Here is a 21,887-nt window from a genome sequence, read left to right as displayed (position 1 = left end):
CTACCTACATTTGATGTTTGTGTCTTGCGCCTCTCAAACATCTGACATTTATTCTATGTGGCTCTTGTGTTAAGAAAGTTTGGACACCCCTGCTCTACACAGAGCAAGACAGATCTCTGCCCCAAAGTGCTTACAGTCAAATTTTGGGAATAGGGACACAACAAAACGCGCGGTGGACATTAATTTCACGAATTTTCTTTGCTTATATGTTTGCAGATATAAGTGGGTAGTTGTGTTGCTTTGAAGCAGCAGAACAGCGTTTGAGCGCAGTGGCAGCTTTTAAGACCAACGAAGTTTTATTCTGAGTTTGTGCGCAAGCACTGAAAAAGTGCCTGTGCGCACGAAGGTTTATACCCCGAACAAAACTTTGTTGGTCTTAAAAGTGCCAATGGATTCAAACGTCATTTGCTTAAAACACATTCTGTGGCTTAAAGAAACCCAACAACCCTAATTTTACCTTTCATCTTTGCAAGAAGGGGGAAAAAAAAAAGACAGCTCGACGAGGATGGGATTCGAACCCACGCGTGCAGAGCACAATGGATTAGCAGTCCATCGCCTTAACCACTCGGCCACCTCGTCGCAAGATGAAAAAAATTTGCTCCATGTTTTGTGCTGGCCTAGCATTATCCACCCTTGCAAGGACTTTTATCTGTCTATATATTTTTACATTGCAAAGCGAGAGAAAATGGGAAACAGGCTAAGAGAGTGGAGGGAAACTCCTAGAGCCCAGCCAATATGCAAGTCGTTGCCTTTAAAGGGCTGAAAGTCGATCTGGCCTCCTAAGTCTGCGAACAGCAAGGCAACCCAGCTGCACCGCTTTGCAAACATTCCTGTCTTTTTCAATTTCAGGTGCTTCATTTTGTCTTCTGAAAGGCTGAATTAAACTTCATGACCTGAGACAGAACGGTTTGGTCTACACCTTCCTATTCCAACAGCGCCCCGCTCCACACCTCCATTCCCACATTCAGGTTTTCATAAACACGTGAATGCTGTAGCAAACATACTCGGCCGAGACAAAAGTAATTCCATTTTTTTTGTTAGGTGAGAAAAATAGGGCTGAGGAGTAAAAGCACCAGTTGCCCAATTTAATCAGACTTTTTTTTGTTGTTGCCTTAAAAGTTAACCCTCTGCCGAAACCCGGGATCGAACCAGGGACCTTTAGATCTTCAGTCTAACGCTCTCCCAACTGAGCTATTTCGGCAAGGTGCTGCTTCAGCTTTGATATTTCTTAGCTAATGTAGCTTTCAGGGTGGCAATTTTTATCCCTCGTGGGTCTTTCCATTGGTTCTTGTAAAAGAACTGCTTGTATTGCAGCCGGAAATGTACCCGCGTGAAAAAGTTAAATCCCCCCCCCCAAAAAAGAGAATCAACTGCATTGGCCGGGAATCGAACCCGGGCCTCCCGCGTGGCAGGCGAGAATTCTACCACTGAACCACCAATGCAACTGGATGTGTAAATGCTTTACTCTACTGTATTTAAAAAGCCCTGCAACTTTTCCTCCATAATTTAACTTCTCGGCTGCTTCTTCTGAGTTCTACTTCGGTTCCAGTCCGCTTTCGTGAGTCACTGCTCAAAACTCCCCAATCCTCCTCCCCTGCCGCAAACGTTGCAGTCTTTAAGGTGCCACTGGACTCTTGCTCTTGTCTGCCGCTGCTTGGGAGAAAAGGAAAAGGAAAGGTCCCCTGTGCGAGCACCAGTCGTTTCCGACGCTGGGGTGACGCTGCTTTCACAACGTTTTCACGGCAGACTTTTGACGGGGTGGTTTGCCATGGCCTTCCCCAGTCATCTACGCTTTCCCCCCAGCAAGCTGGGTACTCATTTTACCAACCTCGGAAGGATGGAAGGCTGTTGGGAGAAAGGACCTAGTTAACCCGATGGGTTTGTTCCCTGGAAAGTATCTGCTTTCGGGAATCAACAGTCCATGATCCATTGTCCGCTTTAAGAATTTAAAACATGGCATCATAACAGCAACAACCCAAAAAGGCCTGCAAAAACTGTATTTATTTATTTAATTTGCATCCCGTCCTTTCCCACGAGTGGGCTCAGGGCGGATAACAACACAAATTAAACCAATTACAAATTTTACTGCCTACTGCTGTTTTGTTGCTTTCGCATGCTCCTGCTACTCAGATCAAAGGTTTGCTCAGGGTTGTTAATTGTACTATTCTGTCATTGTACCATTTTCCACTCTAAACCACTGCCTCCCAGATCATTTGACTTCACTGTCATTGGTTCATAAATCCGTACCATGTTGCATTCTGGGCCACTGCCTACCAGCTATGGATGGCTTGGCTCAGCTCTGTCTGGCTTTGCTCCCTGTGCTGGATGCCTCGTCTGAGGAAGTGTGCTTAAGAGCACACGAAAGCTCAAGTTCTCAATAGAAATGGGTTGGTCTTAAAGGTGACCCTTGACTCCTGCTTTGTTCATTTCAAAACTAAACGCTAAAAGCATAAGAGTCAATAAGACAAGTCTGATCAAAACAAGCTTCTCTCATTTTTTTTTTTTAAAAAAGATGCCATTCCGATCGACGAAAGCTCCATTCCTCACTCTTTTCCCCCGTGGCTTCCGAATGGAAACTTCTCTGAAAGCTGAGAGGTCTCTGGAAGGGACCCTGCAAGCTTCAGCCGCGTCCCCCCAAAAGTGAGGTTCCACCGAGATTTGAACTCGGATCGCTGGATTCAAAGTCCAGAGTGCTAACCATTACACCATGGAACCAACCACGAAAATAACTACTTGTCATATATCTTTGTTCCGGAGTTATGAAACAGGCCAGCCTCTCTGGTGACAGGCAGATCCTCTCTGATAGAGAAGCAACACCCTACTGAGAGTCCAGTTATTCCTGTAAATATTGCCTGGGTACTATCAAGACTGCTGACATGTTGCTGTAAATACTTCTGAAGGAGAAGTTTACTCCGCTTGTGCCCTAGGGGGAGCAGTGGAGCATTCGCTGGTCTTTTGGGTTTAACGGAATGTTTTTCTCTTGTAGATAGATTGAGGTGGGCAACCGTGTTGGACTGAAGCAGAACAAAAAAGCACGAGCCAAGTGGCAACTTTAAGACCAGCAAAGTTTTATTCAGCCAAGTGGCCAGCTCTGTTGGTCTGAAGCAGTAGAACAAAGCACGAGCCAAGTGGCAACTTTAAGACCAACAAAGTTTTATTCACAATGTAAGCTTTCATGCATGCATGCACGCTTCTTCGGAAGAGGAATCGGGTACAGTGAGCAGAGCTGCATAGAGCTGGTAGGCAGTGGTTTAGCGCGCAAAATGGTACAAATTTAAAATCCAATGACAGAATAGTAAAATTAACAAATTGAGCAAACCTTTGATCTGGGTAACATGCGCGTGAGAAACCAATAAAACGGTAACATGTCCAAATGTGAGAATGCCTGCTAATCGCTCTATTGTTATAAGCCTGGGCCAAAATGAGGGCATTTCTTGTAGATCTCTCTTGTTTCTTGCATCTCTTGCAGATAGATCCATCTGGGTGGGCGCTAAACTCTTAACTTTGTTTTTCTCTTGCAGTTCACCCCTTGTAGCCTCTCCCTCTGCGGTTTGTTCGTAGTGCCTGTGTTCTGAAGGCCTTTCGGTCGCCTTAATGGCCTTCACTCAGTTATTGACTTTTTTGCATAATCAGATTCATAGAAAATAAACTCCAAAGCATATATCGGATTTTTCCTAAACTCTGCCGATAGTTCCTTCCTTCTGACTTTAGCTGGCATCAGGCGTTTGGAAACAGAGAGGAGGAGGAAGGGAACAATCAGTGTCTTTGGGACCTTGAAGTAACTTTGGGAGAATAGTTTCTGGCAGGCCCCCGTGTTGGTCTGAAGGAACAGAACAAATTTTGAGTCCAAGGGTATCTTTAAGACCAGGGATGGCCAAACTTGCTTAATGTAAGAGCCTCACAGAATAAACATCAGATGTTTGAGAGCCACAAGACATGAACATCAAGTGTTTGAGAGCAGGCAGGCAGGAAGGAAGGTAGGAAGGGAAAGAGATAGGGGAGGGAGTGGTGGAAAGAAAGCAGCTTTAACATTAAATGCATTCTCTAAGCTGCCAGCTGGCTTGGCTTAGAAAAGTGATTCAAAGAGGCTGCCTGCTGGGGACATCGAGAGCCACACAGTATGTGCGAAAGAGCCACGTGTGGCTCCGGAGCTGCAGTTTGGCCACCCCTGTTTAAGACCAACAAAGTTTAATTCTGGATATAAACTTTCACGTGCCTACATATTTAAGTATCTGTTGCGGTATGCGTGCACACAAAAGCTTATACCCGGAATTAAATTGTGTTGGTTTTAAAGGTGCCACTGGAGTCAAACTTAGTACTGTTGGAGAACAGCTGGTGTATTTGGGCTTCTCCAGGGGACAGCCGTCTGCCTAGGATGTATGAAGGAGGCTGGGAAAGTCACACAATGCAGGAGACGAATTTGGAAGAGTTCTGGCCAGCCTCTCTTGGACACACAGATCCCTCCTGGCTTCCTCCTCCAGTAGCTCATCAGGGTGTGATTCATGACGCCACAAGGAATGCTCTGCTGCCACTCAACAGGAGAGGAGGAAAATGCCCCTCCGTTTCCTTGACACTCCTGGATAAACAGACAGGGAGAATCTCTTCTGCCAGGGGGCCGGTCTTTGCCCATGGAGAGGCATAGAGGTCCTCTCTGACTGGCTCCATGGAGGCAGAGATATGTGCTTGACTAGAAGAGCTCCCAGCTTCTGTCACAAGCAACAGATGGCTTTTTTGCTAAGTATCTGGTATACTCAGGGGTCGTTTTGTAGAAAAATTGGTAAGAGGAGCTTATTAGCGTAACTCATTAGGTTATGCAGCCCCCCCCCCCCAAAAGCAACCCAATGCAAGAAAGGAGACCCCTGGGAGAATGAGGCCTGCTTGGGCTGGCTAGAGATCCAGCTAGCTCAAGCAGGCCTCGCTCACCTGGGGCTCTCTTTGGCCACCCCCCCCCCAGTCAAAAGACCAGCAAGCCACCCAAAATCACGTAAGTGAAGAAAGGGTGGTGTGGGCTTCTCCAGGGGTTAATGAGGGCTGCTGGGGGTGCAGCAAAGCCCCTGGTGGCAGGCTGGCTGCCGGCTCTCCTAATCCAGGGATTGTTATGCAGCTGCACCTCCTATTCCATGGACAAGGTAGGCGGGGAGGAGGAGGGGGAGGAACCCTCAGAAAGGCTCAGGAGCTGTGTTGCTGTGAGTTCCTGTTGTATCTGAGGCTTGCTTTTCCAAAAGCGGGTTTCTCGCAGCACAAAATCTACCGTAAGTGGTTAAAAGATTATTGATGCCAAGCAATCTCTGTAGAGAACAAGGCAGGGTCTTCGGGTCGTGGTAGATAACTCACTGAAAATGTCGAGAGAGTGTGTGATTGCAATAAAAAAGCCAACACCATGCTGAGAATTATTAGGAAGGGAATTGAAAACAAATCAGCCAGTATCATGATGCCCCTGTATAAATCGATGGTGCGGTCTCATTTGGAATACTGTGTGCAGTTCTGGTAACTGCACCTCAAAAAGCATATTATAGCATTGGAAAAAGTGCAGAAAAGGGCAACTAGAATGATTAAAGGGCAACTAGAATGATTAAAGATTTGGAACACTTTCCCTATGAAGAAAGGTTACAACGCTTGGGGCTCTTTAGCTTGGAGAAACGTCGACTGCGGGGTGACATGATAGAGGTTTACAAGATTATGCATGGGATGGAGAAAGTAGAGAAAGAAGTACTTTTCTCCCTTTCTCATAATACAAGAACTCGTGGGCATTCAATGAAATTGCTGAGCAGTCAGGTTAACACAGATAAAAAGAAGTATGTCTTCACCCAAAGGGTGATTAACATGTGGAATTCACTGCCGCAGGAGGTGGTGGCGGCTACAAGCAAACCCAGCTTCAAGAGGGGATTGGATAAAAATATGGAGCAGAGGTCCATCAGTGGCTATTAGCCACAGTATATATATATATATATGTGTGTGTGTGTATGTGTGTGTGTGTGTGACACAGAGTGTTGGACTGGATGGGCCATTGGCCTGATTCAACATGGCTTCTCTTATGTTCTTATGTAGGGTCCAAAACTAACAGCCAAAAAGCTCCTTAAGACCACAAGTGTAGGCTGTCTACAGCGGGATAGTAGCAGAAACCCAGTTGAAGTCTGCCTTTCTGCAAGCAGGGACATCCTTCCCTTCTAGCCTTCCTCGGATGATCAACACCCAGTGATTAAGTTGGAACAGCAGGTTCCTCTGGATCGTCTTCCGGGGAGGGGAGGAACACGTTTCCCTGCCACACCTCTGGCAAGACTGAAATGCAAACGATTTAACCAAAGCAAGAAGTGGAAAAGGGGAGGAAATCTTGGTAAACTATTAGAGTTGCCAAGTCCAATTCAAGAAATATCTGGGGACTTTGGGGGTGGAGCCAGGAGCAAGGGTGTGACAAGCAGAATTGAACTCCAAAGGGAGTTTTGGCCATCCCATTTAAAGGGACCGCACACCTTTTAAATGCCTTCCTTCTATAGGAAATAATGAAGGATAGGGGCACTGTCTTTGGGGGCTCATAGAATTGGACCCCCTGGTCCAATCTTTTTGAAATTTGGGGGGCAATTTGGGGAGAGGCACTGGATGCTGTACTGAAAATTTGGTGCCTCTCCCTCAAAAAACAGCCCCCCCGAGCCCCAGATACCAGCAAATCAATTCTCCATTATTTCCAATGGGAACAATAGGGTGTGCCCAGCAGACATCTCCCCCCCCCGCCCGCTTTCTGATGACCCTGGAGGGCCTCCAATCCGGGGGATCCCCTGCCCCCACCTGGGGATTGGCAACCCTATAAACTATGCATGAAAAATAGCGGTGCTTTAGGTCAAGCGTTGGCACGAGGATGCAACTGACTGCATTGCGATGGTTGTGTGTCCCAGTCATGGAAACGGCAGAATCCTGAGCACCCCCAAGACACAATTTCCAGGCTAGAACTGCTGATTAGGATTGCCGTATTCAAGTCCAGCAAGCAATTTAAGAGATTGCGAAGAAAACTGGCTTCCTACAATTTCTCGTCCATTTCAAAGTCTGGTTCAGGCTTTGAGTCCGTTCTGCTAGCGGGTTAATCCAGTGGATAAAACGGCCTCGCTAATGCCAGAGCATGCTGACCTTGTGGAAATGCAGATAACACCAGCTGCGGAGGGGAGTTCTGGAACTCAGTGCCAGCTCCCAATTAGCTGCATTCCATTCAGTGAAACGCTGGTGGGAAAGAAGCCGAATCTAGCTGCAAATAACTTCTAATTCTTCTCCCCTGGGTCATATCACTGTTTAGGGCATCTGGTTCCTTATTGGCTTTAGGAATTGGCTATACATCAATAAAGAGCCCCGTGGTGCAGAGTGGTAAAGCTGCAGTACTGTGGTCGGAGCCCTCTGCTCGCGACCTGAGTTCGATCCCAGCGGAAGCTGGTTCAGGTAGCCGGCTCGAGGTTGACTCAGCCTTCCATCCTTCCGAGGTCGGTCAAATGAGGACCCAGCTTGCTGGGGGGAAAGCGTAGATGACTGAGGAAGGCAATGGCAAACTACCCCGTAAAAAGCCTGCTGTGAAAATGCTGTGAAAGCAACGTCACCCCAGAGCCGAAAATGACTGGTGTTTGCACAGGGGACTATCTACTTATACATCAACACTCAGGGGCCCTTGTAGTCTAAAGGCCTGAGACGGCCAGTGGCCCTTACCCTTAAGTAGGTTTCTAGTCTATAACTTGGTGGTGACTGTCTGAGATTCAGAAAGACAGTCTCTGTCTTTGCGGGGCCACCTTGAACGCTGCTTTCAAGAGCCAGCTCCTGGCTATGTTGAGTTTCACGAGAGCCTTTAGATTGCTGGAACTTTAGCTTTGAATGGTAACATTTGGTATTACTGTTTTAGTTAGTATTTGAATGTCTAGATTTCTTCTTTTCTTCCTCATAGTTTCAGTCTTTTTGGAAATATCCTTGCACTTTAATAATATAAGAGCCCCGTGATGCAGAGTGATAAAGCTGCAGCACTGCAGTCCTAAGCTCTGCTCACGACCGGAGTTAAATCTCGGCGGAAGCTGGGTTCAGTTAGCCGGCTTGAGGTTGACTCAGCCTTCCGTCCTTCTGAGGTGGGTCAAATGTGTATCCAGCTTGCTGGGGGGAAAGCATAGATGACTGGGGAAGGCAATGGCAAACCACCCCCTAAAAAAGTCTGCCATGAAAATGTTGTGAAAGCAATGTCACCCAGAGTCAGAAACGACTGGTGCTTGCACAGGGGACTACCTTTACCTTTTTACACATTTACTTTGTGGTTATTTGCCTTCAGCTCACCTCAGTCTAAGTCCAGAGCCGAGACTGGCTGACAACCTATCAAAATATATCGCTTTTGTGAGAATCTCCTTCGGCAAGTCTACCTTGCAGGGAGGACTTTCTTGTTTAGTCGCGGAAAGTCTGGGGTTGATTTTTAAAACTGTGGGAATAGTCAAAAGGGCTACCCAGCTGGTGTGTTAGGAGTCACACCCCAGGTTTTTGTAACTTTGTGTTCTGCAGTCCAAGTTACCCCCAAAGAGTTTTGGCCCAGGAGTGGCCCAGGACTCCGACAAGACACCCGGCAGATTTTTCGGTTATAAGCTTTCAAGAGTTCAATCTCCCTTCATCATGCAGCCCTATCTGACAAAGGGAGCTCGGATTGTCAAAAGCTCATACCCTGAAGATCTAGCTGGTCACTGCGATGCTACTGGATTTGTATCTTGCTCTCCCATCGCAGAGCAATCCAGCTACCCTCCAAGACTGGTTAGAGCTGCCAATATAGCCACAGCTCTGCTTGCATGCAACACTGTCAAGGGGCAAACGCGGTTTCTGGAAAAGGGGTCATTAAAAAAAAAATACTCGTTAGACCTTTGTGTGTACGAAATCTGAATATTTATCTCAAACAAGGACTGTTGAAACAGGGACAAATATAACACTGGTAGGAAACTAAAACATGGCAGAGCCGTGTTTAAGAACAAATTCCCCGCAGAAGATGCTGTACCCACCCAGTCCTTTAGCAGAAGAGGGCATCCTTGACAATGAGGACTAGAAACTTCTTTTGCAAAACAAACAAATAACCCTCCTCTAGGGTTCTATGGGAACTATTAATTCTAGCATCCCAGCAATATTTGAGGGCCTGAAAGTACAGACAGAAGAGGTGGAAGGGGCATCAATCCATCTGGAATTTTTTCTGCAGTTGTCAGTAAAGTGAATGAAAAAGCGTCCATTCCATGGAGACTCAATGCAGCAGTGTGCAATACCGCGACCCGTGCCCACAGAGACTCCCGAAGGCCCCCTTCCTGCACAAAGGAAGCTCCAGCTTAAAAACTGTTCGTCAGCTTCTTCTGGAGTTTATTTTCTGCTTTTCCTCTTTTATAGAGAAGAAAAGCAGGATGCAGAAAAAACACCTAGATCTTGGCACTCTTAGTGCAATTCAAAGCTTGTTCCTAGCTCTAGGAATAGACTGAAGTCTCAGTTTTGCCCCCCCAAGTCCCTGTAGCTGCAGCACAAAGTGAAGAAACGGAAGCCTGCCGTCTCCTTGGAAAGTGATGCTTGAGCGCCTCCCCCCATTCATCACCCACTCTGAGCAGAAGAAAAGTGAAAGGTGTGCGAGTCGTATACAGAACTGAGAGAGAGAGCAATCCATCGATCAATTTGGCTGGAGGCTGGTGAACTTTGTGTGCAGAGAAGAGGTTTCTAGTGAACTGTCCTCTCCTTCTGTCTCTGGTAATCTGGAAAGAAGGAGAAAACGCAGTAAGTGGAAGAGCCCGCAGGGACCTGCCCTTCTAACCAAACCTCCTGTTCCCAGAGTGGCCAACCACGACAAAAATATGAAGGCATCCGGAGGTATACTGCCTCTGGACTTGGAGGCTCCATTTAGCGACCAAAGCTGGAGTAGAAGCCAGCCTGTTGCTGGTTCCCATGAATCCTCGGGGGAAGACCAGAGGTGCTCTGCCTCACAGGCAGGGTATAAAATGAAGTCAGGAAATAAATAACACACTCACTATAAGGGAAGAAACGGACCCTCATGACGATCTCCCGGGCGGTTTTCAAGATCTCCACTGCCTGGAAGGGGAAGGGAAAACAAGGGAACTGAGTCGTTCCAAACAGATTCTCTGTGGTCAAACTCTTTGGTGAGGGACGGTGGCTCAGTAGCAGAGCATCTGCTTGGGAAGCAGAAGGTCCCAGGTTCAATCCCCGGCATCTCCAACTAAAAAGGGTCCAGGCAAATAGGGGTGGAAAAACCTAAGCTTGAGATCCTGGAGAGCAGCTGCTGGTCAGGGAAGAGACGGTGGCTCAGTGGTAGAGCATCTGCTTGGGAAGCAGAAGGTCCCAAGTTCAATCCCCAGCATCTCCAACTAAAAGGGGTCCAAGCAAGTAGGTGTGAAAAACCTCAGCTTGAGACCCTGGAGAGCCACTGCCAGTCTGAGTAGACAAGACTGACTTTGATGGACCGAGAGTCTGATTCAGTACAAGGCAGCTTCATATGTTCCTCCTTGGAACTCAAAAGTAGCAGAAATTGTGGTCCCTTCCCCAGGCAGACCTTAGGCACAGAGTGCATTGCTAGCCTTTGAGGCCATTTCCTGGAGTTTGAGTCATGCTGGCATGGTTTACAATAAATAAATTTTGCCCCCTGCAATGGACAATCTCAGAGAAGGAAGACCCTCACCTTACTATGTTCAATATCCTGGAAATCCACATCGTTCACAGCTAGGACTTGGTCTCCCTCCTGCAGTCCGGCTCGATGGGCATCTGAATCCGGGATCACCTGAAAATAGGAGAGGGAGTGAGAGCAGTCAAAGCTGGGCCAGCTTTGCAAATGACAGGGGTGGCCACCAGTTCTACTGGGCATGAATATGGATGAATCTGCCTTGTGCTGAATTAGACCATTGGTCCATCAAGCACATATTCTACCTTTGCTGCGCCAGTGACACTGGCTTCCAGTCGAGTACGGAGTTAGATTCGAGGTTTTGGTTACGATCTTTAAGGCCTCGAGTGGCCTGGGACTGATGTATCTACGAGACCGCCTCCTCCTCTATGTCCCTGAAAGAGTTTTATGCTTCGCAGGCTGAAATCTGCTGGTTATCCCTGGCCCTAAAGAGGTCCAGCTGTTCTCAATGGGGGACAGGAGCTTTTCAGTCATCGCCCCGACCTGGTGGAAAGCACTGCCGGAAGAGACTAGGGCCCTGCGGGATCTTTTACAAATTCGCAGGGCCTGTAAGCCAGAGATGCTCCACCAGGCTTTTGCTTGAGGACAGCAACAGTTGCTGAGCTGACGCCCCTCCCCTCCTTCTAGGGGGCCCCCATTGCAATGCCTACAATGCAGGAACTGGTCGCACTTTGTAACAGATGTCATTGGGTTTGTAATTAGTTTTTAGCAAATTGTTTTTGATGATCACTGTATGCATTTGATGATCACATGTATAAGAACATACATGTTGTATTGGACCAATGGCCCATCCAGTCCAATACTCTGCATCACACAGCAGCCAAAAAACCCCAGGTGCCATCAGGAGGCACATCGCCTAGATCAGGGGTCCTCAAACTTTTTAAATAGGGGGCCAGTTCACTGTCCCTCAGACTGTTGGAGGGCCGGACTGCCGTTACTGTACAAGGCCGCGGGCCGTCAGTTCTCCATCTTCTGCATCTCTCTCCCTTCCCCACACCACACACCCCGGCCTGGGAACTCACCTCACCTCGGTATCACCTCACACTCCGTCTCCGCTGCCTCAGCCCAGTGCCGGAAGCGTGCGTTGCTAACGCGAGTTTAGGTCGAACGTCACTTCCAGTCTGATTTTGCCATAACCCGGCGGGCCGCATAAACGTCCTCAGTGGGCCACATCTGGCCCGCGGGCTGTAGTTTGAGGACCCCTGGCCTAGAGCCTAGCTTCGACTGGGATGAGGTGATTCAATAATAATAATAATAATAAGCCTGCTCAGACCAGTTCCTGCATTGTAGACATAGCAATGGGGGCCCCCTAGAAGGGGGGGAGGGGAGGGGTGCCAGTTTGGCAACTGTTGCTGTCCTCAAGCAAAAGCCTGGTGGAGCATCTCTGGCTTACAGGCCCTGCGAAATTGTAAAAGATCCCGCAGGGCCCTAGTCTCTTCCAGCAGAGCTTTCCACCAGGTCGGGGCCAGTACTGAAAAGGTCCTGTCCCCCATTGAGGACAGCTGGACCTCTTTAGGGCCAGGGATAACCAGCAGATTTCAGTCTGCAGAGTATAAAACTCTTTCAGGGACACAGAGGAGGAGACTGTTTGTTTTTAATGACCATTGTATGTATTTTAATTTTTGCACATCACCTGGAGCCTAACTTCGACTGGGATGAGGTGATTCAATAATAATAATAATAAGCCTGCTCAGACTGGCAACAGCACTCCAGGATCTCATTTAAAGGTCTTTCACTTTACACCTTCCGCCAGATCCTTTTTAAAATAATACCAGGGACTGAACTTGGGACCTTCTGTATGCAAAGCAGAGGCTCTGTCACTGAGAGCCAGTTTGGTGTAGTGGTTAAGTGTGTGGACTCTTATCTGGGAGAACCGGGTTTGATTCCCCACTCCTCCACTTGCACCTGCTGGCATGGCCTTGGGTCAGCCATAGCCCTGGCAGAGGTTGTCCTTGAAAGGGCAGCTGCTGTAAGAGCTCTCTTAGCCCCACCCACCTCACAGGGTGTCTGTTGTGGGGGAGGAAGGTAAAGGAGATTGTGAGCCGCTCTGAGACTCTTCGGAGTGGAGGGCGGGATATAAATCCAATATCTTCTTCTTGAACCACAACTGACAATCCCAGGCAGTTATTTACCTGACCAATACTGCCTCTGAGCTGTGGAGTTTTGCGAGCAAAAATTCTACATTGTGACCTACTGGCATTCAAGTGGTGAACAACTGCATCAATTAATTTGCTCTGGAGCCTTTTTTACCTGAGCTGAGACAAAAAAGTGTGAGCCAGAGGCTAAAAAAACGGTGAGCTACCTCCCAGTAACTCAGTTTAGAGGGAATACTGCTGACCACTCTCCTAAGACCACAGTCAGATGCCTGACTTTTGCGGTGCTTGAAAGAACAACCAAAGGAAAAAGATTAGAACTGAGATGCAGGGATGCTAACTGGGGCCAGAAGTGATACGGATAAAGTTGCTTTTGGGGGAAAACTGCATGTTCTTAACGGTCAATCAGGAATATGTTTGAATCCTTCATTTGTCCAAAGCCCTTGTGATAAGGCAAAGTACAATGCTTAAAAGTCAATGAATGAAACTTGTATTAATGGCTTGCTACAGAAGTAGCTGGACTAGCCAGTCACACATCAGAGCCAAGAAATCCACCAACCTTGGAGATGAAGATTCCCAGCTGAGAAGCTTTTCCTCCCCGGATGTTAAAACCCAGCTAAAGGTGAAACAGAGAAGAGGAGCAGATGTCGACATGCATGAATGGTGGATACTCAGCTGTCAAAACTCTCAATAGCAAAGCAGAATAATAGTCTCAGCACACACAGAGGCGCTTGAAAGTTTCTCCCACAGCTGGCTAGCTGAATCTTACCTGAGCTCCTGGGGGTTTCTTCAGCACAATTGTGCGCGGCAGGAACTGGGTCAGCTCGTTGTTATAATCCGAATGGTAGATTCTCTAGGAACAAACCAAATATTGAATGCCACGGTGTATTCCATCATGGAAATCTTAGGCTGACGGTCTTAAGTGCTAAAAGACCATGCCTACTTCTGCTCTTAGAAGAGTGGGAAGAAATCAGGAGTCCCTGAAAGGATACCTGCATGTCCAAACCAGAGATGTGAAGGTCCAGAAAAAACCCGGAAAAATTAGGGAAAAAACCGTTTTTTCCCTGAAACCTTGTTTTTTCCCAAAAAAATTGGAAAAATTGAAAAAGAAAAGAAAAAAATTGACTATGGAACATTTTATTTTAACATGATGAATAAAATATTTTAAGACAAGGTGTTCAAATATTTTCCAAATCATTTCTAAAAAATATGTATGGTATCAGATTATTCTAATTCTGTGCCCCGAGGGCAAGGAAGTCCTAAGCCATGCCCGTTCATTGAAACTTTGTCCTACGCTCCCTTCTATACACTTCCCCCCTCTTCAATTCTTTTTATGAGAATTAGTTTTTAATTTTTATTACTGTGGAGAGGCAATACGAAAAATTGTTATTTCTGGATTTTTAAAAATTGTTTTGTGGAGGGTTTTTTTTTTTGTCTGTTCCACATAACCAAGTAAACAGTTCAGGAAACTGTTGCTCTATTTGTTATAATTACAAATAAATATTATTTAAAAAGTAAATTCTGTTTGTAATAAGTGTTTGGATACACTACATTTTTAATATGCTAGCTGTGATAATTTCATGCCAAGTAAAATTGTCCATAGTCATATTTTATGTTCCTAAAGTAACAGAATGACTTTCAATCTGGAAAAGAAAAAAGTGGCATTTTTTTTTCAACTTTTCTGAAAATTTCCGTTTTTTTCCCGAGTTTCAAAATTTCTGGAAATTTTACATCTTTAGTGCAAACAAGGATTCCAATATAACCTTCTGTTGGTATCAAATAGACACAATAAACAGAGCAGGATCTGTAGCTACACACCTCATGAGGGGGGATCCACACCGGGGGGCTCTCATAGGGAGGAAGGAATACCACTGGGTAATCATCGTACGGGATCCGACCTCCTCCTCCTCCTCCATCCATTCTGGAAGTCAGTATATGCTGGGGAGGCACGGCTGACGGTTCCAGGGCTAAACTGGGGAGACAAGATAACAGAGGGGTCCCCTACCAGGCTTTCAATAAATCAGGAAGCCAACCTTCTCACCTGCTAGGGCTACCAACCTCCAGGGAGGGGCTGGAGACATCTCATAAGAACACAAGAGGGGGGGGGAAAGAACACAAGAGAAGCTATGTTGGATCAGGACAAAGGCCCATCCAGTCCAACACTCTGTATCACACAGCAGCCAAAAACCTCCCAGGTGCAATCAGGAGGTCCATCAGTGGGGCCAGGACACCAGAAGTCCTCCCACTGTTGCCCCTCCCAAGCACCAAGAAGACGGAGTATCACTGCCCCAGACATCATAACATACATGTTGTATTGGACCAATGGCCCATCCAGTCCAATACTCTGTATCACACAGCGGGCAAAAAACTCCAGGTGCCATCAGGAGGTCCATCAGCGGGGCCAGGACACTACAAGCCCTCCCACTGTTGACCCCCTCCTCAAAGCGCCAAGAATACAGAACATCACTTGCCCCAGACCCAAGAACATACATGTTATATCAGGCCAATGACCCATCCAGTCCAATATTCTGTATCACACAGTGGCCAAAAAACCCCAGGTGCCATCAGGAGGTCCACCAGTGGCACCAGGACACTAGAAGCCCCCCCTACTGTGCCCCCCCAAGCACCATGAATGCAGAGCATCACTTACTCCAGACAGAGAGTCCCAACAATACGCTGTGGCTAAGAGCCACTGATGGACCTCTGCTCCATATGTTGATCCAACCCCCTCTTGAAGCTGTCTGTGCTTGTAGCCGCCACCACCTCCCTTGGGAGTGAATTCACTCTTTGGTTGAAGTATGTACTTCCTTTTATCCGCTCTAACCTGACTGCTCAGCAATTTCATGGCGTGCCCACGAGAAAGGGAGAAAAGTACTTCTTTCTCTACTTTCTCCATCCCATGCATAATCTTGTAAACCTCTCTCATGCCACCCCTCAGTTGACGTTTCTCCAAGCTAAAGAGCCCCAAGCGTTTTAACCTTTCTTCATAGGGAAAGTGTTCCAACACTTTAAACATTCTAGTTGCCCTTTTCTGGACTTTTCCCAAAGCTATAATATCTTTTTTAAGGTGCGGTGACCAGAATTGTAGACAGTACTCCAAATGGGGCCGCACCATAGATTTATACAGGGGCATTATGATACTGGCTGATCCGTTTTCAATTCCCTGCAGAATTTCGGCCTGCTTCTTACGTGCTGCACCCACCACCCAAATGCAACCGACTGCAGCGCCTAATGCCAGCATAGATGCCCTGCACGCCAGTTCTGCCTCCCCTTGGGATGCAAAGGGGAGGAATCCACCCTCCACCAATGCTCCCCATTGCTTCTGCTTTAATAAAGCGTTGCAATGCTTTGCTCGCACTCACCACTTAAGAGGTCAACCCAGGCAGAGGGAGGCTGAAACTCGGTTCCCACAAGCAAAGTCTCCTCCTGCACTCCAGAAAGGCTCGTCTCACCAGACAACCAATCAAAAGCAGCGACAGCAAACCTCTCCAGGACTGGGCAGCCTCTCTGGAGAAAGGCGGTCCTTGCGTGAGCCGTGTTCGTTGCACTGATTGGATGATAAGACGAGACGGGGCGGGACATTTAAGACGCTGTGTCATGTAGGTGCAAGAAAGATCCAAATTTGCGCATGCGCGCCTAGGTTTTGAGTCCTTGGCTGTAACGCCCATGCCCTTTAAAATCCACATTAAATCCCGAATAAAAGGGTTTTTTTCCTGGAGAAAACTCGCAATGACAAAAGGAAAAATAGCCTTAATTATGAAGGAAAAATACAAAAAAAGTCGTTGTGTCAGAAATTTGCCTTGCATTACATGATGGCAGTTGGTCCTTTAGTAAAATATTTTTTCTTAAAAACCCTCTTTCCTATAAAGGCTAATGTTTTCAATATGGAATGAATAAAACTGCTACATGAAAACATAAGCCTTTATAGGAAAAAAGGGTTTTTAAAAATTAATTTACAGGAAAACCAACTTCCACCATGTAAATTTCTGACAATTGGTTTTTTTTGTATTTTTCATGGCGTTGTGTATGTTTCCTTTAATTTTAAAAAACCCACCTTTCAATATATTTAAAACACGTTAAAATAGAACATTGGTGGTCAACGGTAGCTCTCCAGATGTTTTTTGCCTACAACTCCCATCAGCCCCAGCAAGCATGGCCAATGGCTGGGGCTGATGGGAGTTGTAGGCAAAAACATCTGGAGAGCTACCTGGTTTACTGCATAATATCAAAACCATCACAAGTGCTCAGCAATGAATCATTCCATGAAAGGTGCGTAAGGAACATCCACCCTTCACCCAAAGTCACTGTAAAGGCACAAGTAAATGTCCAAAATTCCTTAATAGATGGCTGATGGCTGGGGCTGATGGGAGTTGTAGGCAAAAAAAATCTGGAGAGCTACCATCAGCACCCCTGCTATACAGTCTACTCTCTACAGCAGGGGTGGCCAAAGGTAGCTTTCCAGATGTTTTTGCCTACAGCTCCCATCAGCCCCAGCTATCATGGCCAATGGCTGGGGCTGATGGGAGTTGTAGGCAAAAACATTTGGAGAGCTACCTGGTTTACTGCATAATATCAAAACCATCACAAGTACTCAGCAATGAATCATTCCATGAAAGGTGCGTAAGGAACATCCACCCTTCACCCAAAGTCACTGTAAAGGCACAAGTAAACGTCCAAAATTCCTTAATAGATGGCTGGGGCTGATGGGAGTTGTAGGCAAAAAAACATCTGGAGAGCTACCATCAGCCACCCCTGCTATACAGTCTACTCTCTACAGCAGGGGTGGCCAACGGTAGCTTTCCAGATGTTTTTTTGCCTACAGCTCCCATCAGCCCCAGCCAGCATGGCCAATGGCTGGGGCTGATGGGAGTTGTAGGCAAAAACATCTGGAGAGTTACCTGGTTTACTGCATAATATCAAAACCATCGCAAGTACTCAGCAATGAATCATTCCATGAAAGGTGCATAAGGAACATCCACCCTTCCCCCAAAGTCACTGCAAAGGCACAAGTAAATGTCCAAAATTCCTTAATAGATGGCTGATGGCTGGGGCTGATGGGAGTTGTAGGCAAAAAACATCTGGAGAGCTACCGTTGGCCACCCCTGTTTTAAAGGTATTTCTAGAGCCCACGAAATGGGATTGTTTTGTTTAAATACATCGCAGCTTTTATTTAATACTGTATCTTCATAACTATTATTATCACCATTAACATTATGATGATCTTCATAACTATTATTATTATCATTATTATAATCTTCATTATTATTATCATCATCATTATTATTATCTAATGTTGGTAGCCCGCCCCCCATCCTAAAACAAGGCCTCTTCCCCTGGTTGCCAAGGTAACGGCCCTCTTTCTCCGCCCCATCCCTTTCCCCTCAGAGAGACGCGGATCACATGACACTCAGAGTCCCGTCGATTCGCCGGATCCTTCCGGCGGGCACCTGACGTCACCCCCGCAGTCTTTCTCTCTTTTTCCCCTCCCTCCCCTTCGTGGGCGTGGCGTCGCCGAGTTCCCCGGATGAGCGCGCCGTGTTTGAACGTTGGGAGTTGAAGACGAGCGGCTGAAGGCGGGAGGGGAGACGGAGCGAGGGCCGGGCGCGGGACTGGCGGCTCCCGGACGGGGTGAGGAGAACCGGTGGCGGGGAGTGTCCAGAGCCCCCTTTGAATAGGGAAGGGGGCTGAAGGGCCAGCGGGGAGAGGGAGGGCAAGGTCTCTATGGAGTGGCCCCCCTGCCGCGTTGCATTGTGGGACTCTTGGCTTTGGGCTGAGCTGGGCGGCTGGGCTTTAAGTACTGATGGGGGTGGGGGGGACAGGAAGACATTTAAGGTTCTGGAAATATTAATAAATATCCCCACTCCTACTCTACGCCTACTGCAGAATTTCTATCTTGAATAGCATTGCACTAACCTTACTTGCTCTCTCCCCCCCACCCTCTTTTTTTTGTTTTATTGTGGATGTGAGTGTGTGTGTGTTTTGGCTCGACAAAGCCTTATCCCATGCACATGCTTAATATTAATAACCTCAGTGGTAAGGTGACAGCACTAGTCTAGTTTGATCTTAAATCTTTTGACATCTCACGATTGTATGGGACTACTCAGTACGTGGAGAATATTTTATATGCATGGTTAATATTTAAATAAAACATTTTGGATTTTAAAAAGGTAAAAGGAAACGAATGATGGCTCAGTTAAAACAGGGGTGGCCAGCTGTGGCTCAGGAGCCACATGTGGGTCTTTCACACGTCTTGTGTGGCTCTTGAAGCCCCCACTACCCTGTCAGCTGGCACTTAGGGAGGGACGGTGGCTCAGTGGTAGAGCATCTGCTTGGTAAGCAGAAGGTCCCAGGTTCAATCCCTGGCATCTCCAACTAAAAGGGTCCAGGCAAATAGGTATGAAAAACCTTAGCTTGAGACCCTGGAGAGCCGCTGCCAGTCTGAGTAGACAATATTGACTTTGATGGACCGAGGGTCTGATTCAGTATAAGGCAGCTTCATATGTTCACTTCTCTCTTTCAATCTCTTCTCCAAGCCAATCTAGCCAGTTGGGCTTGGGGGAATGCATGTAAAGTTAAAGTTGCTTTCTTTCCATCTCTCCCTCCCATCTATTTCCTTGCTGCTGTCACACATCTGACGTTCATGTCTTGCGGCTCTCAAACATCTGATGTTTGCGTCCTGCAGCTTTCAAACATCTGATGATCATGTCTTACAGCTCTCAACCATCAGCCATTTAGTCTATGCGGTTCTTGCATTAACAAAGTTGGGCCACCCCCCAGTTGGAACGTCTTGGATATTCAAAGTGCTTGATGTCTTGTTTGTTTATTTATTTGGAGGAGGGGCTTCTGTCCTCCCTCCAGAGAACCCGCCCTGTTATCTGTGTTCTGCAAACCCATGGATGGGTGTGCCTCCCTGGCGTAAAATGAGGAACGCACCTTGAGATTCTGTGAGGTGGAAAACTCAGATTTTTATTGAATAAAAAGGAAGAGAATTGGATACAGAAGGTGAAAGCTTTCACCAGCTTAAAAAGTTCTTCAAGGGTTACAAACGTTGTCCACGGATTGTGTACCTTTTATGACATAAACAGAAAAATTATACAGAGCATACATTATTGGCTTTACAGGTGAAAACCCCTTTTTGACCTGGCCTAATGCTGTTGGGTAATCAAAACGGGGATGTTCTCTAAAATTAACATTTTATTATTAATTTAAGGTGTGACCTAATACTTTGCTGACCCTTGTAATGATAAAGGTGTTTTTACTCCAAAGTCAGTATTTTGTTGGTATTAAGTTTGGTTTATATCTTTTTTTCACATTCCAGTCTATGGTCTATCTTTCTTTATGTGAACAAGAACTTGCTTCTAATCTTGCATTTCAAACTTTTTACTCCTTCTCCGCATAGTGATATTCAGAGCTAGGCGCCGAGGGACCTTGAAGCTATCTGAACCATTATTATTCTTAACCGACAAAGACATTAAGGCCAATTGCCAAGTTAGAGGGTGTAAAATTTTCACCGGAATTTTCCTTTCCATTATATAGCCAAGTCATGTGGGGAATGGGAAAGAGATTTAAATATTATAATAGGCCTTAGTTTTAAATGAATACATTTTATACTTTTCTTCATGATTCGTACAACCTTTATTTTTAAACCTCAGTATGTTATTTCTGAATAATAATATATTTCAGCCAACGCATTTCCACATCTGATAGTAACCAATTGTGACAGGACTGTAAAAACTGTATATCTTCATGTAGTAGATAAAATATTGTACAAGTTACACATGCAAATGAGGATGTTATAAATGGCTATTTATTAGATTATTTATTACAGAGATTATAAGTAAACATAATTAACAACAGTTAAGATAAAATCAGTAGTATTTTAATAGATCTTTACTTAAATTTCATGGTATTGTGTTTGTGTGTGTATATATATGCGCGTGTATTATTTTAAACATCATGTTTATTTATTTAAAACATTTTTTCTGCGCTGCTTTTCTACCAGATTAGGGTGCTGCACGTAAAAGCATTAATGTTACTTCTAGTCTGCCTTTGTCTTGCTGACACCGCAGGTGGATTATGCCATGTCAGTCAATGGGGTAATAAGAGGTAATGTCTAAGAAGTGATATTTCCGGACGGAATTACAGAGCCGAGGCTGAGACATTTTTTTAAAAAATGTCTTAGGCTGGTGTTCAGGCCAAAATTATCTCATTATAAGTAAGGCTAATCAGGAGGAGTTGTAGTGAAAAGTCAATAAATATGTTCCTGGGGAGAGGAGTTTAGTGGGGCCTGAGTACAGGCATGAGGCTGGGATTAGAAGCCTCATGGAGAAGATCTCTGGAGTTTCAGGGCAGAGACAAGGCTCAAAGGAAGTTGTTCTGCAGAAGGTCTCAGGTTCAGCCTCCGGCTTTTCCGGTTTAAAGGATGAGGTAGGAGGTGATGTGCAACACCTCAGCCGGAGACCCTGGAGAGCCGCCAGCGTAAGCACACGACGCTGAATTTGATGGAATGAAGGTTTGATGGATCGATAGCTTCATGTGTCTCCACGACACGGCTGGTCCTTCTCAGGTCTGAGATCTTCTTCGCTGACATTGCCAAGAGAAAGGGGCTTCCAACTCGAAGGCTGTGTCGGCTTTAGCGGCAGTTCCTTCCACTGGTGTGCTTCCTGTGAAATGACGTTTTTGTCCTCTCCGGTTTCTTTAAGGCGGGCCATCAAGCAGGATGTCAAGAGAAGAGGTCAAGGTGATCCCCGTGAGGGTGGCTCTCAGATGCCGCCCTCTGGTTCCTAAGGAAATTGGAGAGGGCTGCCAAATGTGCTTGTCTTTCGTCCCGGGAGTGCCTCAGGTGAAGACGGACGGGCATCTCGAGTGTTTTGATGTACATTAACTTACCAGAAATAGCTTTGGTCAGGGCTTTTTTCTTACTTTTTTGTAGAAAAAGCCCAACAGGAACTCATTTGTATAGTAGGCCACACACCCTGATATCACCACTGTTTCACACAGGGCTTTTTTTGTAGAAGAAGCCCAGCAGAAGCTCATTTGCATATTAGGCCACACCCTCGGACTCCCAAGCCAGCTGGAACTGCCTTCCTGTGTGTTCCTGCTCAAAAAAAGGCGCTGGTCTTGGGGTTATAGGA

At 46.3% G+C, this 21,887-nt stretch overlaps 2 protein-coding genes and 4 non-coding genes across 7 annotated transcripts in view; 1 reads left to right on the top strand and 5 right to left on the bottom strand.

Annotated features, from left to right (window-relative positions):
* Positions 1 to 497: 497 nt before the first annotated feature.
* On the bottom strand, positions 498 to 579 carry TRNAS-GCU (transfer RNA serine (anticodon GCU)). Its single transcript has one exon. It is a non-coding gene; the product is annotated as a tRNA-Ser (tRNA).
* Positions 580 to 1,128: 549 nt separating this feature from the next.
* Positions 1,129 to 1,201, bottom strand: TRNAF-GAA (transfer RNA phenylalanine (anticodon GAA)). The gene has a single exon. It is a non-coding gene; the product is annotated as a tRNA-Phe (tRNA).
* Positions 1,202 to 1,371: 170 nt separating this feature from the next.
* Positions 1,372 to 1,442, bottom strand: TRNAG-GCC (transfer RNA glycine (anticodon GCC)). The gene has a single exon. It is a non-coding gene; the product is annotated as a tRNA-Gly (tRNA).
* Positions 1,443 to 2,643: 1,201 nt separating this feature from the next.
* TRNAQ-UUG (transfer RNA glutamine (anticodon UUG)) lies at positions 2,644 to 2,715 on the bottom strand. Its single transcript has one exon. It is a non-coding gene; the product is annotated as a tRNA-Gln (tRNA).
* A 6,145-nt stretch (positions 2,716 to 8,860) lies between these two features.
* Positions 8,861 to 16,254, bottom strand: PDZD11 (PDZ domain containing 11). 2 transcript variants are annotated; one of them, XM_060256148.1, is made up of 7 exons: positions 16,116 to 16,254; positions 14,572 to 14,725; positions 13,523 to 13,606; positions 13,313 to 13,369; positions 10,661 to 10,759; positions 9,996 to 10,056; positions 8,861 to 9,722 (listed from the first exon to the last, which is right to left on the bottom strand). In XM_060256148.1, exons 2-7 carry the CDS (start codon positions 14,671 to 14,673, stop codon positions 9,688 to 9,690), a joined length of 438 nt encoding a protein of 145 aa, XP_060112131.1. In that variant the 5' UTR covers positions 14,674 to 14,725; positions 16,116 to 16,254; the 3' UTR covers positions 8,861 to 9,687. The 2 variants fall into 2 exon arrangements, with proteins under 2 accessions (XP_060112131.1, XP_060112132.1); XM_060256149.1 differs by lacking the exon at positions 16,116 to 16,254 and having other exon boundaries at positions 14,572 to 14,727.
* Positions 16,255 to 18,246: 1,992 nt separating this feature from the next.
* The window catches only part of LOC132584295 (chromosome-associated kinesin KIF4-like), a 62,785-nt gene continuing 59,144 nt past the window's right edge, over positions 18,247 to 21,887 (top strand). Inside the window, exons 1-2 of the mRNA XM_060256145.1 lie at positions 18,247 to 18,381; positions 21,456 to 21,595. Coding sequence (XP_060112128.1) covers positions 21,473 to 21,595 — 123 coding nt within the window. The 5' untranslated portion in view covers positions 18,247 to 18,381; positions 21,456 to 21,472. The remainder of the gene's footprint in view (positions 18,382 to 21,455; positions 21,596 to 21,887) is intronic.

This window comes from Heteronotia binoei, chromosome 15 (assembly GCF_032191835.1).
Source record: "Heteronotia binoei isolate CCM8104 ecotype False Entrance Well chromosome 15, APGP_CSIRO_Hbin_v1, whole genome shotgun sequence".
In the NCBI taxonomy this organism is placed as follows: Eukaryota; Metazoa; Chordata; class Lepidosauria; order Squamata; family Gekkonidae; genus Heteronotia; species Heteronotia binoei.
This window is presented reverse-complemented; position numbering and strand designations above follow the sequence as displayed.